Consider the following 17,136-nt stretch of genomic DNA (forward strand, 5'->3'; position numbering starts at 1 on the left):
AATTTTTTATCCCAGATCCCTGGGTGTCCCTATCATAACATTGATGTTTACCAATCGGTGTTCTGATGCTGACTCTGATTTAAAGTTAACTAAGAAGCATCCATGACAATGCTGTTGATCACTGTGCAACTTCAAGAGGCTGGCGACCCATTCATTTGGGTCTTTGTTCACCCAGTCTTTTGGGAGGGGATTATGCCTTGTATAAATCATCACCTCACAGGATCCATAAGACAAAATTAACTCTGTAGTAGGAACTTCAAGGTCTTCCAGTCCAGCCCTGATGAACCCTTTCCCCCTAGCTTTCCTACTTAACAACTTGTTGTGGATATTCACCCCTTTCCCTTAATCCTGTGACCTCAGCCTGCACTGCTCTCCATACCCGCTCTCTGCCTTGGGAGTCCTATTTATCATGCAATGTCAAGTCAAATGTCACCTTCACCTTGACGTTGTCCTCCGTCCTGCCCAATGTCGCACTCTCACCAGACTCCGTGGAAGACAAGCACGTTCATGTCTAACTCAACCCCAGGTTTTTAATCATTCTTGAAAAAACTGTAGGACCTAGCAAGTCTGTTTCTCACGGTTGAGGCGCAATACAAATTTGAGATGTAAAATCAGTTGCTTTGCTCCCAATAGGACAGAGTCTAAAAGGTTAAGGTGCCCAGGGGAAGAGAAACAGCGACAGGATATTAAGATCTAAGAAAAGACCAAGGATACCTACCATTCAGGACCTATTCTACTCCAGAAAATATTTTACTTGTCATTTTCAGCACTGAGGATGCCCACACAAAGACAATCCCCGTGTTACAATGTATCCACGCGGCTGACTTGCCAGACTCTGTCAGCCGCTATCACCCAGATTCCCTGATGGAAGTTACATAAATGCAACGCCTTATTATCACATTTCCTATATCTAACACCTGCCCAGTCAAAGACAATGTTACCCAATGGGGTGGCTGTGGTCAAATTCCTACACTGGGATCTTCTTTTCTCATTATATTTGACATTTTTGAGACTGAGTTTTATTGCACTCTCTCTGCTTATGGAAGTGGTCTGGGGAAATTAGACTTAATAGAGATGTAGAAGCCACAAGGAAAAAAAAAAGAGAAAGGAAAGTGAACTGGAAGGAAACTGAAATTAAAATGTTATTTTGGTAAATGGCTGCTGTGGTGGGGACGACAAACAATCGCAGTGCAAGTTAATTACTGACCCATCAGGCAAGTGCGGCGCGAAGCTTGTACCACACATTACGGGAGCTCATGAGGTCACAAGTCACTTCCACAGGGGGACGGACAGTGTGCTCCACCGCAGATCAACGTAAGATCTTTCTAGGGGATCGAAATGAATTCCGCAGAGAAGTAATATATGCCTGTGGAGTTGCCATGAGCTCTTACCAGACCTGGAGAAACAGCTTCCAGGAAATAAAGGGTTTCTTTGTGCACAGGCGTAGCTACTGGAGGTGAGGGTGACCAGACAGCTTACTTGTCACACAGTGAAGACCTAGCCAACACACAGCGAATGGGAATTCCCCAGGGGACACTCAGTGCTTGCTTCTGGGGTGGATTTCCTAACAACATCCTCAGTGTAATCCATGTCAGGCAAGAAAGTCCTTCATTTTGGAGAAAGAGTATGAAGTACCTAAAGAAATTTGAAACTCAAGGAAAACATGCTCCATTGTCAGAACAATTAACTCTGCTAAGTTCTAAGTCCATGATAAATGTCATTTTTTAAAAAATGAGAAACAAAGGGGTTATTCTGCAATGGAAATATGGTATCCTTCATATTTTTGAAAATTCATATGGATCTCCAAGTATGCTTTAATGTTAGCCTCAGAAGATATGAAATGCATTTCTTTTTTTTTCTGCTTCTGATTATGAAATAGCCATGGTTTATTTGGGCCTTAGAAACACTGGTCAGGGTCAGTTACATACATATATATAGATAGATAGATAGATATTCATCCTCATCGGAGGATATTTTTCTATTTATCTTCAGATGGAGTGGGAGGGAGGGAGGAAAAAAGAGAGAGGAAGAGAAACATCTATGTGAGAGAGACACATCCACAGGTTGCCTCCTGCATGACCCTGACCAGGGCCAGAGACGAACTCATTGGTCCATGGGCCGATGCTCTAACTGCTGAGCCAAACTGGTCAGCACAGTATTTTTTTTTAAGTAAGAAATAAACTTGGTCAAAGATATTTTCCTATGGGTAATGCTTTCCTAGGCTACCTCCACTGGCATTAACTTGTTTCCATATTTTTTCTATTTATATATTCAACAAACATTTATTAAATCTCTGTTGTTTTGTTGGGAAGCACCGGGACATTTATAAATGATTAAATAGAAAGATTTATGCACCTAGCAAGGCTGTTCTATTATCATTTTAAGTCCCTGATCTGTCAGGTTTCCTTTGGAATTCTTCTTACCTTGTTTTGCATACACAGTTTCCACTTGACTAAGGGGTCTGTGACTAAGGGTGTTTGGGGATGGAGGCCTCGAGTCCTGCTCTGGACCTGCTTCTGAACGGGCGGCGGAACTGTGGGGAAGCTTCGCCGTATCTCTGAGCCTCACTCAGCTCTGCTCCGCATCGTGGTGCATATTCCGTACCGCCCAGCTGAACATTTTCTCAATGTACTTCTACTTTTAACGCTGCTGATGGGAAAGAGATGTCAAAAATTCCCTTTCTAACTCCAAAGGGCAAGCTGCTGAGTCTTAGTGTAATTAACAGAGTGCAACAAATAATTGACGGAGCAGCTGTGAAATTTATGATTGGAGGGAATGTCACATGCACTGCTATTCGGGGATCCGCAGTGCGAGCGGGAGCATCGGGCCCAGAGCAGCTCCGAGCCACGTCCGCTGGGCACAGCAGAGTCTGCTGGCTCTTCTGAAGTGCCTTGTCATCGCTGCTTCCTGTTTTTACACAGCATTGAAAGTGGAACTGGTGCAATATCAGAAGCTATTCTTGCTCTTCTCTTGGTACATACAAAATCAGGAAGTCTAGAGAAATTGTGAAGCCAGTGCTAAGTGGTTTACATTTTCATTTCTAACTCAGGGATATTTATTTGGAGAGCTTTATACAATCAATGGATATGTTAGACACATGCGGACTGAACTAATTCTTTCATATTTTCATTAGTCATTCACCGAGGCTCTGTGTGTCTCTTGTAAGAATATAAAAGCATCAATGTTTTAGCTAATAAAATTGATGATGATGATGAGAATCAGCAGATAATATGTTCCAGGAAGAAGCAGGGAAATTCTGAATAGGCATGTAGATCACATGAAACTTAAAGCTAATATGGCTTATAGTTAACACAATGCTTGATGTTGCTGAATTGCAAAGAAGTACGCATGGACAAATATCGATATTACAATCTGTTCTACCAAAGCTGGAAAGTTGAAGGTCACTGAAGAATAAAAACATGGGTGGAATAACAGAATATGATTCAAAGCCTTTGAAAATGCCTGGAATAACACAAAGACTCATATGTTGGAACCCTTCATCATCTTCCTGAGTACATCCTGAACTTGACACGTGTGTTCCTGATGCAGGCGACTTAGTGATGGGGGGCCCTGGGGTGGGAGAGTTTCTTTTGATTTGAGGTTGGGAAGGCTTATAATGGAGTTTGTTCCCTTAGAACCTTCTTTCATAAAGACTCAAAAATCAGACCACCATGGCAGGGCCATCACACTGTCCAACTCCAGGGGGCACCGTTTACTAGAATGCAATGCTAATTAATAGACTTGCCCTGTTCCCAAATGCTCCCTCCCGCCTAAGTTTTCTTAAGGTCATGTGTGCAGGAGACTGGTCAAAGCTCTTGCACTGCGAGGTATTCCTCCCACGACCTGCAGAGATTCCAGGTTGAGGTTCAGGTAAAGGCTACCCTGAGAAGCTAAGGAAGTCCGAGTAATCATTTACGACATTGTATTAATTAGTGTAATCATTCCCCTCTCATATCGATCTAAGTGACTCACTTGAGAAAGTGGGATTGTTTCAAGGATTTGGTGAGGAAGAACGGGTGGTGGAAATTCAGAAGTGTAACAGGGACTCTGGCATACACAATTTGAAAGGAATCAGAGGTGTCTGATAGAGGAGAAAAAGAGTGTTCGGAGGTGGGTAAAGGGCAAATGAGAAATTGAAGGATGGCAAAAAGGAAGGCCTGCAAGTGGCATCCCAATACAACTTGCAAAATGTGGCCTAGAAACAGCCTTAATCTGCTTGTTACGAGAGGTTCCTAACAGGATGGAAGAGAATAAATCATCTCTGAACCCACTAACACAGCTGCACTTCAGTCCATGAGGTTTCCCTCTTCCGGTGTCCTCCCTCCTTCCTCCTGTATCCCCATCGGCCCTGCAGGGGCTACTGCTTCTCTCTGCCTTGTGCTCAAATATCCACACAGCACATTTGTGCACTACGCCAAGGAAAGCCCTCTTCCCATACTCTCTCCCTCAGAGTGTCTAGAATACCAGCCCCTCACAGCACTGGGTGGATTGAAAGGGATGAGGTTTTCAGTCAGTCCTTCAGCCTGAGGAGAGGCTTGCAAGATGATCAGAATCGCACACATGGACGATAAATGCCTTTTTTTACAAAAATAAATAAATAAATAAATAAAATTTGCCTGGCCAGTGTGGTTCAGTGGTTGAGCATCGACCCATGTACCAAAAGGTCGCTGGTTTGATTCCCAGTCTGGGCACATGTCCAGGTTGTGGGCCCGATCCCCAGTGGGGGGCATGCAGGAGGCAGCCAATCAATGTTCTCTCTCCCTCCCCCTTCCTCTCTCCTCTAAAATCAATAAAGAAAAAATAAAACAAAAAAGTAAAATCCATCATTTGTTGTTTCCTTGAACTTCCATGCTACTATATTTTTCTTTCATAGCACTTGTCAATATCTATCTTATAATCTCACAGTTATTTGTATAACTGGGCATTACTGAGCCCCTTGCCTGAAATGCCCCACCTGCTCTGACTTAACTCTGCATTGAGTGATCTCTTTTGCAGATGGTCTTTCTGCCATTTCCTGGTTCCACCTGAATGTAATGTCATTGCTCTTCTCTCTACCTGGACACAACTTGATTCTCATGCAATTGCATATGGCTGCCTATCACCCTGAAAAACTGTAAAACACTTGGATTAAAACGAAAAAAGGAGTATATCCAGTCTCTAATAGAGTGCTGTCACGTAAGAGAATCTCAATAAATGTTGAACAGATAATTTATATTCTGCTGGTAGAAATCTTTAAGAGACTTTGTGTTGTTTTCTGTATTCTTCTCAGAGCAATGTAGTGTTTTGCAAAATTAGAAACCACCAAATATTTGCAAATATGAGAACAAGTCTAAAATAATATCAAGTTGCGGCCATTGTAGAACCAAACACAAGGAAAACCGAATAAAGGACAGGAGCGGAGTGCAGTGAGGTATCAGCAGAATGCAAGGCTGGGGTCCGGCGGGAAAGAAGGGACAGCCAGAGGAGAGAGTGCGGTCAGAAAACTGACACTAACGCTGTGCTGGGGAAGAGATCAACCAAACATAAAGATCTACAGAAGGATGATTTTGAAAATGTTTTCTGAGTCTGTCCTCGAGAAAACAGGTGGGGAAGCCAGATAAGAGGCTTTTTAAGTAATCCAGCCCTTTGACAGCAACACATCATAGGCAAATGATGGGTTGATTGTGAAATAAGTGCAAGAATGCAAATGTTGATTTGAGAAATAAAATTGCACAGGCTTTGAGAGACTTTGAGGAAGCAACATGTCCTATAAATGGCACATGGCGGGGCTATGTAAATACAGTGGTTTTACGATCTTGGTCAGAAGAAAGTGTCGTTAGCCTGAGTGATGGCCCTCATCAATACCAATCCACCTTAAAGTTTGAATCTGATGAGTTATTAAGATCAAGCTGTGAATGCTCTCAGAGGAGAGCCCAGATTTTTCTAGAAAAAATTTATATGTTTAATCATAGACCCCGCCCCTCCAATCCTCGGGTATCAATTCACACCAAATCCATTTACGTTGTTGCTTATCTGCCTAAAACCACTGAACTCTGTAAATCTATAGTAGTTACTTCTTGACCTCCTAGACTTGAAACACATCAGTATGAGAAGTTAAATGACCCTACAGGTGACAGCAGTCCTCTTGGCTGCCCCGTCCCTTCACTATCAGTTTTTCCCAATGATGAAACAAAGGTCCATTGACTTGTACAAGATCACAGAGGTGTCCATCAGAAACAGAGCTGCTGCTAAAGTCACGACAGGCACTTTTTATGTAGCCAATCTAATGACCACAAATCCAAGGCCTCCATCGCAATGGTCATTTCTAGATTTTCATTCCTTCATTCATCCTTATTTCAATTCATTGCAATATGCCCTGAAAAAAGTCATGCCTTTAGTAGTAGCATTTTCATAAATGTCAAAAACTCATAGGTTTGCTGCTAAGAAAAATTAATGGCCTCATTAATAAATCATATACAGAATAAAACCAAAAACTGATGATGTACTGGGGTATATGGAGAAATAACTATTTATATAATAAATGCATGTGACTGCATTTACTTTTTTAAAGAAGGGTTTTATACACACACACACACACATATATATGTGTGTGTGTGTGTGTGTATATATATATATATTCATATCTTATTCTAGTTAGATATAGAGGTAAGATCCCTTATGCCCATATTAGTGGCCACATTTGATATATATAAAAACTCTTCTCATCAAAGTAACTATTATTATATTCCTATGAAGTAGTGGGGACAAAATCTTTTTTTATTCATATTATTTCAAAACATATTAAAAGCAATCTTTTATTCTCAATTAGATAAATTTTTTAATATGTAACTCATGTAGAAACACAAAAATGAAAATATGAGCAAAACAAATCTGTGAAGAAATTCTTAAACAACATTCCTATAAACAACTTTGTGAAGTGTAACTGAGTACAGTGAAGTGCAAGTGTTTAAAGGTATCCGTGTGGTGTATGCATCAGTAGTACATTCCTTTATATTGTTCAGCAATATTTAATTGTGTAGATAAATTAGAATTTGTCCATCAATTCATTTGTTAATGGGCATCTGGATCTTTTCTGGGGGAAAAAATTACATACAACTTTACTTCTTTTTGTCTAGTGTCCTTGGAAAACTTATTAGTCTCTCTGATCCTGTTTTCTTCTCTACAAACATGTGTTTAATGTCTATCTCATTGGTTCTGCAAGGGTTAACCCACCGAACACATTGCCTGACACATAATACACACTCAGTAAATATTAACTTCTTTTTAAAGTTATCAGCTAATTGCCTCACTGGTGTCGGTTCTGAGGGGCCAGTCTTCCTCCTATTGAAGTGCTTTCATTCTCTTCTAATTATTTTCGTGTCCACTTAACGTGAACATTACCACATTCAAGCCCCATTGTCTGTTCAACAGACATAGGGCTACCAACACAGTTGGCTTCTTAAAATAGCATCCTTCTTTGGGATTTTATTGGGTTTATACCGGTGACAATTTTTTCTAATGTTTACACATGTGCCCAGGCTAGCTGTGGAATGTCTACCTGGGTGAAATGTGAAGACAGCAATCAGGCTAGAAGGGGGTCTTTTTCTAGAAGCTCAGGAACTGTGTTTACATTGTAAATATTCTATTTTAAATGAGATAATATGTTCATTCTTAGTCCTTGTGGGGAGGAACAGATGAAAAAAATTATGGATTTGGGGAATCCCAATCCCAATCTACACATTGATGCTGCCACAATTTTGTTTTCTCTGTTTCTTTTTTCTGAATTATTATTTCTTCACTGCTACTCCTTTGAATGTGCCCCCATTGAATTTTCCTGCCTAAGTTAAATTTCTCCTATTAAAATATAAATAAATAAATAAATAAATAAATAAATAAATAAATAAATAGTGTTGGTTTTCTTCACATTCTTTTTAAATATTATGTCCAACTAAGCTACCAAATCTAGTTCAGTTGGCAGATGGTGATGAACAAAAGAATTTTAATTCCCCCCTGTGGATATCATGAATCTGTGTGCCTGTGTGTTTGGGGCTGGGGATGGGGTGTCAGGGGCTGGGGCTAAGCACTATGTTCATAAGACCAGGCCAACATATTTGATAGTCATTGGGACCAGCTCAGTTTGCTGTATTGCCAAGTCTACTCACTTAAATTGGACTTTACTGACATAGGTATTTGTCCACCAAAAAAAGAGTGTTAGCAGTCATGTGTGAAACATTGCACTATATTGCTGTTAGTTCCTTAATGGGATTAGAAGCTGCACGGAGTATGGGGATGCTGCCTATGAGCTTCGAAGTCCTCTGGCATGTATAGCATTGGCCAGTGATTTAATTGAAACAATTATAAATAAGTGACCATTTTCTTTACTAGTGAGAAAAGTAGAGACTATACATTTCATTTCTGTACCTTACTGATTAATAGGGATGTACACTTCTCCAAGAGGTTTTTCATGGAAAAGTACACATTTGGAATAATGTGATGTTTTTATATTTTATCAGGAGAACACTGTAATATGCAGAAATCTACAAATTCAGATACCTCTGTAGAAACACTGAATTCCACCCGCCAAGGCACTGGAGCTGTGCAGATGAGAATCAAAAATGCCAACAGCCACCACGACAGGCTGAGCCAAAGTAAATCCATGATCCTTACCGATGTTGGGAAGGTCACTGAACCTGTAAGTCAAATACCCTTAATGCCCCAAGTTCCCTAATACAGAATTTTGTAAAAAAAAAAAAAAAAAAAAAAAATGAATTAGCCTTGTTTTATTTGTTTTCCTAATGTGCATGAAAAAAAAATTTGTTTTGCAATGTATTTTATCTTGCCTACTTATAGTCATAATAATGTCCCCAGTAGTGAGAAAAGAGATGAGTTAATCCAGAGTGATAAAGTGGATTTGGAGCTAGACCGAAGAGCACCTTTGACTCATTTTAAGGGCCTCCACTATCATGCTTCAGTGTCATAAAAATAATGAGGTTACGCTAGCATGTGGTGTTTGTACTTCCAAATACAGTACATCACTTTGAAAAGCCAGAGGCTAAAATTAGCTAAGAATAAACTGAGGGGGGGGGGGGGGGGGGGGGGGGGGGGAAAGAAGTCTTTTAAAAAAATGTGAAGATTTCTTTCCTAAAATCTCCCAGCAATATATGATATTGGGAAGTAGGATTTGATTTGGAATGAGCTTAAACAATTGAAATGGTGTGGCAATTTAAGGTTTGCAGAGGAAGCCATTTTGTCTCGATAATGTGTCATTAGGAAGATTTGAAATAAAATAGTTAGAGATGAACTCCACTGCCAATTGTGTCCCTGCCCCTGCACACATCCTGAGCCACTAAACACGCTGATTGCGATGAGTCTCCTCTGGTTAATTTTCTTCCATAATGGTGGTAACTTGCAGCTGAGGCCATAGGATGTTACAAAATTATTTATGCAATGTTAGCCACTCTTTTGGACCTCAGATCTATTTTGTTTCTCACAGTGAGAGCAAAAGCGAGAAATAGGTTAGCTGGGGACAGGCTGTGATATTTCAAGTCACCCTGCAGAAACATGTGAGCTATTAATTGTGTGTTCTGTTAATATCGTAGGGGCCCATGAAATATTCAGCTCCCTAACTGAGTTATTAAATGAGATAAACTTGCTGAGTAGCATGTTACCAATTAAATTTATTCCCTGTTTTTCACTCCAATTTCAAGTGCAAAATTAACCCACAATAATCTCGGGCACCTGAGAAATGTACGGTTTTAATCATTCCTTCTTCAGGTATTAGAGGCAGATTTAGCCCGTGATGATATTTTGAGAGTGAGAACTATATCCTGAGACAAGGTATCCAGAGATGCATTTTTCTCTCTTTATTTCTCATTTAAAAGTATTGTCTGCTAGGAGGCACAACACTGCAGCCCAACTCTGCTTTTGAACCAGCTAGAGTGTTCCTCAGCTATGAACTTGAGACAGTGGTTAGAGTAAATTATTGGAATCTCTATAATGTATTATCAGTAAGAACTGTACCTTCGAAGAAGTTTAAAAGTTAAGTATATTTAATGATGCCTAACATATTTTATTGGCTGTGTTTAACAAAAGGCACTATGCCGCAGTTGTTTTTGACAAGCATGAAAACATCACAGCATGAGACTGCAAAAGGAATTATGGAGAGAAATTACAAGTGATCCATCTCTCAATGAATTATCCACCTCAATAGCCCGCAGAACTCAGCTACCAATTAACACCTACTTTATTACATGTTGGGATGTACTTAATAACTTTCATGTGTTTATGCACTATTACCTTGACTGATGCCTCTTGTACAATTAGGCATAATTGGCATATCAATATGCAAAAGTTAAAAGGATTAACCCTCTTAAAACTAATGAGCATTTCTGTATCCAGCTGCTAAATGAGACAAAATTAGCATTTTTCACTTTTGGGCAGGATTTTATCATGCAGTTTCTCATTGTTGATATTACCTTGTTACATAACTTTAGTTTGGGGGGTTAGATGCTGGACTGCGAGAGAAGAAGAGTTTTCCAAAGTTAAATTAGCTATAATTATCCCCACTTTTGTTTCCTCATTCTTAGCCCGAGCAATATGTATTCCTCGATAAGGAACAAAAATAAAAGTTACTTTTGGTTATGTGTGCTCAGTGCATAATTATATAAACAGGGTATTTTAGTGAGGATATGTCATTTCACCGAGAAAACTTGGCTCGGAGACACTGTATTGAAAGCGTGCCGTGGCACTAACTTTCTTTCTGTCTCCGTTCTTTTCATCTCTTTTTCCGTGCACCATCTTCTCACTGGATACTGACAGAATGTCAAGTTTCTTGGCATATTTATTCAAACAAGCAAGATATCTGCTCAAGCTAAACTAAGAACTTGATTTTTCAGAAGTTGAAGGTTGGGGTGAGGTCAAGGGGGGAGATTTTGAACTCAGGAGAAAGAGGAGGCGATATACACTAAAAGTGTGTGCACGTGTTCACATGATTTGTTGTAACAGAGACAAATACAGTGGATCTGTACAGAAACTTTTCAAGAATACTTAGAGACTATATATATGTAATGCGTCTTATTTAATATCCATGGTATGTGTAGGTGTGTGTGTGTGTGTGTGTATATATATACACATATACATACACACACATATATATACATACACATATATATAGTTACTACTTGTTCACTGGCATGACAATTATGCAAATCTACTATGGCCTTATTGGAGTATATAATAACACAAGAAGCTGATATTATTTCATAAAATTTTACTAAAAAAATCATAAAATTATATTTAAAAAGTCAGATCAATTATATAATTTTGCCATTAGTTCACAAATTCCTTCTTTAAATTTTGCTCAATAACAAGTATGTTTAGTATAACAGTGAACTCAGAACACAATATAAACTTCTATTCAACCTGAAGCCCTGCAGAAACAGGTGAATTTACTTGTTACGTTCAAAGTTGTGATTACCTAAGTGCTGCAGGAAAGCATTTCAGTAAAATAGGTATCAATACTGCATTACTATTTTATTGGGTGGCATGAATCATTTTCTTTAAACACCAAATAATCATTTTTTATGTGGTTAACAAGATCAATGCTTTTTCAAAATTTGAGGAGGACACTTTACTACCTGGGAAATATTGGGGAGGCAGGACATTTGGACATGGGAGGACGAAGAAATTGCCAATCCATGAGAGAGATCTAGAGACCTCTGCTTGGTGAGGAAGGCACGTTCTTTGGTCTCAGTGATTTGTTGTCTTAGCACCGGAGTGAGCCCTCTTAAAGGTGGACTATTATTTACCTGAATGAGCTAACCACAGAGCAGAAGGCTTGGTGAGAGTAAATGGGGCAAGTGAAGTGTGCCTCTTTAAGGGCTAAAAAGGCCAATATGCAATCCAGCAAATAGCTAATGCAAAAGGTTTAATGTGGCTTTGATGTTATTTATAAGAGCGATCCTCCAGCCCAGAAGACATTTTAGAATAGATATTAATGAAGAGTTTAAATAGTCGAAGTCAGGAAACTGCAGACCTAGGATTTGCTGGGAGGAGCAGTTTTGACACTTAATGCTGCTGGCTTAGGCAGCAACATGTATGAATATTCACCATTTCCATCTTGTAAACCCCGCAGAAGTGCATTAATTTATTCGCGGCCATTATGGACAGGGAAATGTCTTTCTATTAATGTTCAGATAAAGCCTTAGCTTGAACCATCGTTAAACATTAACACATAAGATTCCTTTTGCATCTGTTAACAGTCTGGGCTTGTTCATGTTTCTTTCTAATCTATTATAAGAAAACAGAGGAAACGACTTTCTTTTGTTTCTTACTTCTGTGATTATAGGATACTTGCCAAAGTTGTGGCTAGCCAAAAAGGCAGACATAAAAATTGCTACTAAAAATATAAGCCTTCTGTTCAGCAGAGTTTTTGAGAAATATTATGAGACTGTGTGACTTGTCCATGTTTACTTCAAATCAAGCTTATAGTTAGGTTTGAGGCTCTGTTTGTATAAATTGTCCTGAAGTGGATCCTGATATTTAATTAAAATGACACTAAATCACTTTGAATTGATAAGACTTGGCATCTCAAACAAAGGTAATTGCCCGTATTGGTTTTGTGCAAAAATAGCGCTGCTTGGAAAATGTGCAGTCAACACAGACTGTCAACTCCATTTATAGATCAATATGTGAAAACCATTGATCAGGCAGGCATGGATAACAGTAACACTTTGCATTTATTTGTTGTTTTTATACCACATTACAGCTTACAGGATTATAGGCTTCCTAAATATTTTGACTTCCTCATAAATATATGATCTGTTGCATGTTAATTAAATGAGAGTCTGCAGCCATTTCTAAAATTGTTTTTAGTTTGATGATTTTCTTTTATTGCTGTGGATTGTATGATCTGAAAATGGATTAGTTTCCTTCTGCCTAAAGAATATTAAAGCTTATTTTAATGTGTTCTATTTAATGTAAGATGCGGCTGCCTTTTTGCTTTGAAAAATATAGATACAGACAATTATTTTCTCTTAGTGAGTGGCTGATTTTTTTTTTTTTTTTAATTATTAACTGGGCATTCTCAGCACTCAGGGCAGAATTATTTCCTGACATATTTTGCACAGCCAGTAGATAACGGGGCTTCTCGATTTCTCCTGATAGAATTTGTTTTCTTTCTTTTTATCTAGCTCTGTCGTACAGGCATCTGATCAAACATTATGTAGAAAACAAACTAATCATCTCAGTTAAATTCTAGACACACACAAATATAATTTGAATTCTATTTTTCTGATTCAAGAACAAACCTTATGAGCTGTTGTTATACACTGCATTCTGCTCTTAAATCTTTCTTATCTCATCAATGTAAGGACAGTGTTTTGTTCCTAATCTTTATTGGACTATTGTGGATGACATTTGTAAGCCATTTTGGTTTATAAGAAAAAGCTGGAAGACAGTGGAGTGAGACTCACCATAGATCCAAGCCTCAGATATGACCACACAATAATGTGTCTTCCACTGCAATTTTCTTTGCCACTGAGAGGTCAATTTTGTTGAGAAATCTTTTTATATCCTCCATATACATCAGGAGTACTACTTTCGACAAAATACTTGGCCTTTTTTTATGATATTAAAACAATAATAAAAGAAACAAGATTTCAAAACAGCAAACAAAAAAAAACAATTATGACATTTAAGGGTTATCTAAGGTAAGTAGGTTGCTATAGCGCAGACAAAAAGTGTATTAGCCTGAATTCTGCCTTTTACATAACATGCCCTGGGAGGGTGGGGGGTGGAAAACCACCAGAGATCCCTTCCTCGTCTTTGCCATCCCACCTCATTCCATGCTGTGAAAATCTTTCACTCTGCTTACCAAGCACAAATTGGACTTGTCAAAGGTTCAGAAAGTTTGCCACGGCACTGTAGAGCTGGTACTTCAAAGAAAGAGCCCGGGCTCTTGAATTCTCATACGTGGCTGCCTCGTCTCCATTTTAACTTGAGCACGGCTAAATTTGTTGGTAATCTCCGACTGATTGAACATGATACTGAATGTACACGAGATGAGACACATTTTTTAAAAAGTTAGTCCTCTGATTACTAATTTGAATCCAAAACTCTAACCTTGTTAGCATCTGGACTTATTTCCATAATAACAACCCCTTCAGAACCTACAAAGTAATGAATAATTGACAACAAATGAAATGTTTTGATAGTTGTCGGCACAAAGCATGTTTAATGTTTTGTGTTGCTTCCTAGCTAATTATGTAGATGACACATTTGTCAGACCTTGACTGCCATTAGAAACGTGTTTCCAGAGGGGAGAAAAACAGGCTATTCATAGAGTAATTAACTAGAATGCTCAATGACCTGTGAGAGATTCAAATCGCTGCCAGTTCAGACATTGTTTTGTTACAGAAGCAGAGGGGTAATTAAAATTCCAAATTACAGTCCTATGATGGAGCATTTGTTTGTTGACAGTATACTCTTACTCTAGTTTGTTAATTCTTTTTTAAATTGCTTCTAATCCATTTTATAGCTTTAGGAGTTCCGTCTTTGAATTTACTGACAACTAATATTGTGGTAAATTGTACTTCAGCGGAGTACCGAGTGCCTCCCAGTTTCAGGGGCACAAGGTGGGTGGGTGAGAAGGCTCCTGCCCCGAGCTGACATCAGGTGCTGTCAGTGGGAATGCCGCGAGTGTGGAGCATGTTAAATGCCGCTTTTCCAATCCCGTATCAGGAAGAAACGTGGTAAATGCAGAGATAACAAGGAAAGCACTGGTGAACATCTGAAACAGGGAAAGAAGCCTAAGCTCTCAATGACAAATGATAGATGAAGGGGCTCTGATACCACGCAGGAGGAGAGAGGAGTGAGGGCTGTGGATGATTTGGGGAAGGGTGTTGAGTTCAGTGCCGAAGATACAACAGTGTGTAGAGAAGCGCTCACAGTCACTCAAAAGAAGGGCCTGTTTTGCAAAAGCACCTTGCATCTCAGGTCAGCAACATACCGCAGGACGATGGGGATCACCCATGGAGCATTTCAAGGACTCGCTGGCATAGTTTACACATCTAGAAGGCTAACAAGTTGCAAAATTCAGCTCGAGTGAAATATTTATTTCGGCTGCTGAAAGTGAGACGATAGTTTTATTAAAACGATCTGACAGAAGTCACACGGTATTCGATGCAGGCGAGCTGACAGAGGCATCCAGTGAGCGCTGATTATCCCGAAGTCACTGTCAGCTAGGATTGATTTCCACTTTCTCCGCTTATGTAACGGTTCCTGTAATACAGCTGACCCCGAATCACGTTACCTTGTCATGTCTCTGCACGGATCGAGAAGAGATGAGCTGAAAATAGCTAGACACTGACCTTGAACTTGCCAGGAGAGTGAGAAGTGACAGCGAGGTTTTCTGTGGTTCACACACGAAGATGGAGACAGACTGTGCCTCTGTTGAGTTCACTGCGGCAGCACAAGGGGGCAGAGCAGTACTAGAGATTACAGGTGAAATCGCTTCTGCACCAGCCTGTGAAGGCTCTGAAATACCAAGTTAGAGCCAGAGGTCTCGTTTCCACGTCTTCGTGTAGGCATAAAGGAGAATTACTGATGAATCAAAATCTTGGCTCCCCTGATATTCATAATCAGTGATCTAAAAGTGTACATTCTAATTAAGAAAGGTTACCTACTACTCTGTGTGGCAGCAGCTATGCTCAGCCACTAAATTATTTGCAGTCTGTTTAATTCATATAATACACTTCACTCTTAAAATAACGGTGGAACCTTAGTCAATATCAGTAAGAATTTTGTAGCAAATTCCCAAGGTGATGCATGTCATTTTCAGGTACAATTCTAACAGAAGACGCAAACACTTTTTTTATACTTATTGAGCATCAAAACCCCCAAATTAAAACTCAGAAGTGTTATATGGTGATGTGGACCCACAGATAAACTACAAGCTGAAAAACGTCTGCCATTTGATTTCCGTTTGTCTATACCTTGTACATTTTCCCACGTTAGCACTGTTCTCAGTTTTCAAAAACGTCTTTTGATAGAGCATCATTATAACCCCAGTTAGTCTAAAACACAATAGTTGAACATTGCACTTTGCTTGCTCACACTTGGTTAAGCTAAATCATTGTTGTGATGATGCCGAATGTTTCTCATAAATGGCACTCAAAGAACTTGCCAAGTGAAGCAGAGACTGGAAGCAGGTTGAGAACCAGAAGAACAAACACTGACTTGATTATCCCCCAGGTTGTGAGTGCCTTATGTAATGGCAAAATAGCATCAACCCTCCACAGTCACAGATCCTTTCTTGCATATAATGGATTCTTTCTGTGTGTGCACACATACATATGTATATATATTATACTGTACACATATATAGCATATAAATACATCCCTCTCACATATCTGCAGAGAGAGCTGTATATAACATTTATATGTTTGAGCTCATTTTTACATTCTAGGGGATAAAACCACATACATTAAACAGCTGAAATATCAACATTGCTTCAATTCTCCTCTTCTGTAGATTAACTCAGGACAAACTGACAATGTTAAGTTATGAGAAATAAGTAGAATCCCCATTTGTTTCAAGGATCAAATAAGTAGATCATTCTTTTGCCAGGAATGAGGTTGAAATTCTTCAGACACCTGTGTCATCAGAGGTATCTGTAATATCTAGTTTCTGGCCTCAGGTACAGAAAATAGTTCGTGCTTCCAGCACAAGTCTTCCGATTTAGAAGGTTTCCATGTATGCGTGTATGTGTGTGTTGGGGCGTTGTGAATTGACAGTTACAAAATTGGTGCGTCTATATGACATTGGCGTCTTTGAAGGCAGCCCCGAGGCACAGGGGCATTTCTGGAGAGTCACACTTTGCATTCCCACTACGCAGAAGGTGCAGACAACCTTTTGAGCGTCCTCTCCCAGGCGGTAGGAAACCCAGCACTAAATGGTCGATTAGCTTCTGTTTCTGAGGTCAAGGCAGACATAAAGGTGTTGGCTGCAAAAACTCTTCCCCAGAATTGTTTTCCCCCTCTGTTCAGTGCATGAGGCTTTTAATAAGGGACTCCAGTCCCTGATGTGTTCAGATTCCGTTTATTGTTACCATCTGTTTAATTACCCTCTCAGGTTGTGTTGGGAAGCATGAAAGTATT

The 17,136-nt window shown here is 39.4% G+C and overlaps 1 protein-coding gene across 1 annotated transcript in view; it reads left to right on the forward strand.

The window, feature by feature from the left end:
* ARHGAP15 (Rho GTPase activating protein 15) overlaps nucleotides 1-17,136 on the forward strand; it is a 618,649-nt gene that overhangs the window by 18,703 nt on the left and 582,810 nt on the right. Inside the window, exon 2 of the mRNA XM_036253427.1 lies at nucleotides 8,493-8,671. Within this exon, the coding sequence (XP_036109320.1) occupies nucleotides 8,507-8,671 (165 nt within the window). The 5' untranslated portion in view covers nucleotides 8,493-8,506. The remainder of the gene's footprint in view (nucleotides 1-8,492; nucleotides 8,672-17,136) is intronic.

The sequence above is a fragment of the Molossus molossus genome, unplaced genomic scaffold (assembly GCF_014108415.1).
Source record: "Molossus molossus isolate mMolMol1 unplaced genomic scaffold, mMolMol1.p scaffold_m16_p_11, whole genome shotgun sequence".
NCBI classification, from domain to species: domain Eukaryota; kingdom Metazoa; phylum Chordata; class Mammalia; order Chiroptera; family Molossidae; genus Molossus; species Molossus molossus.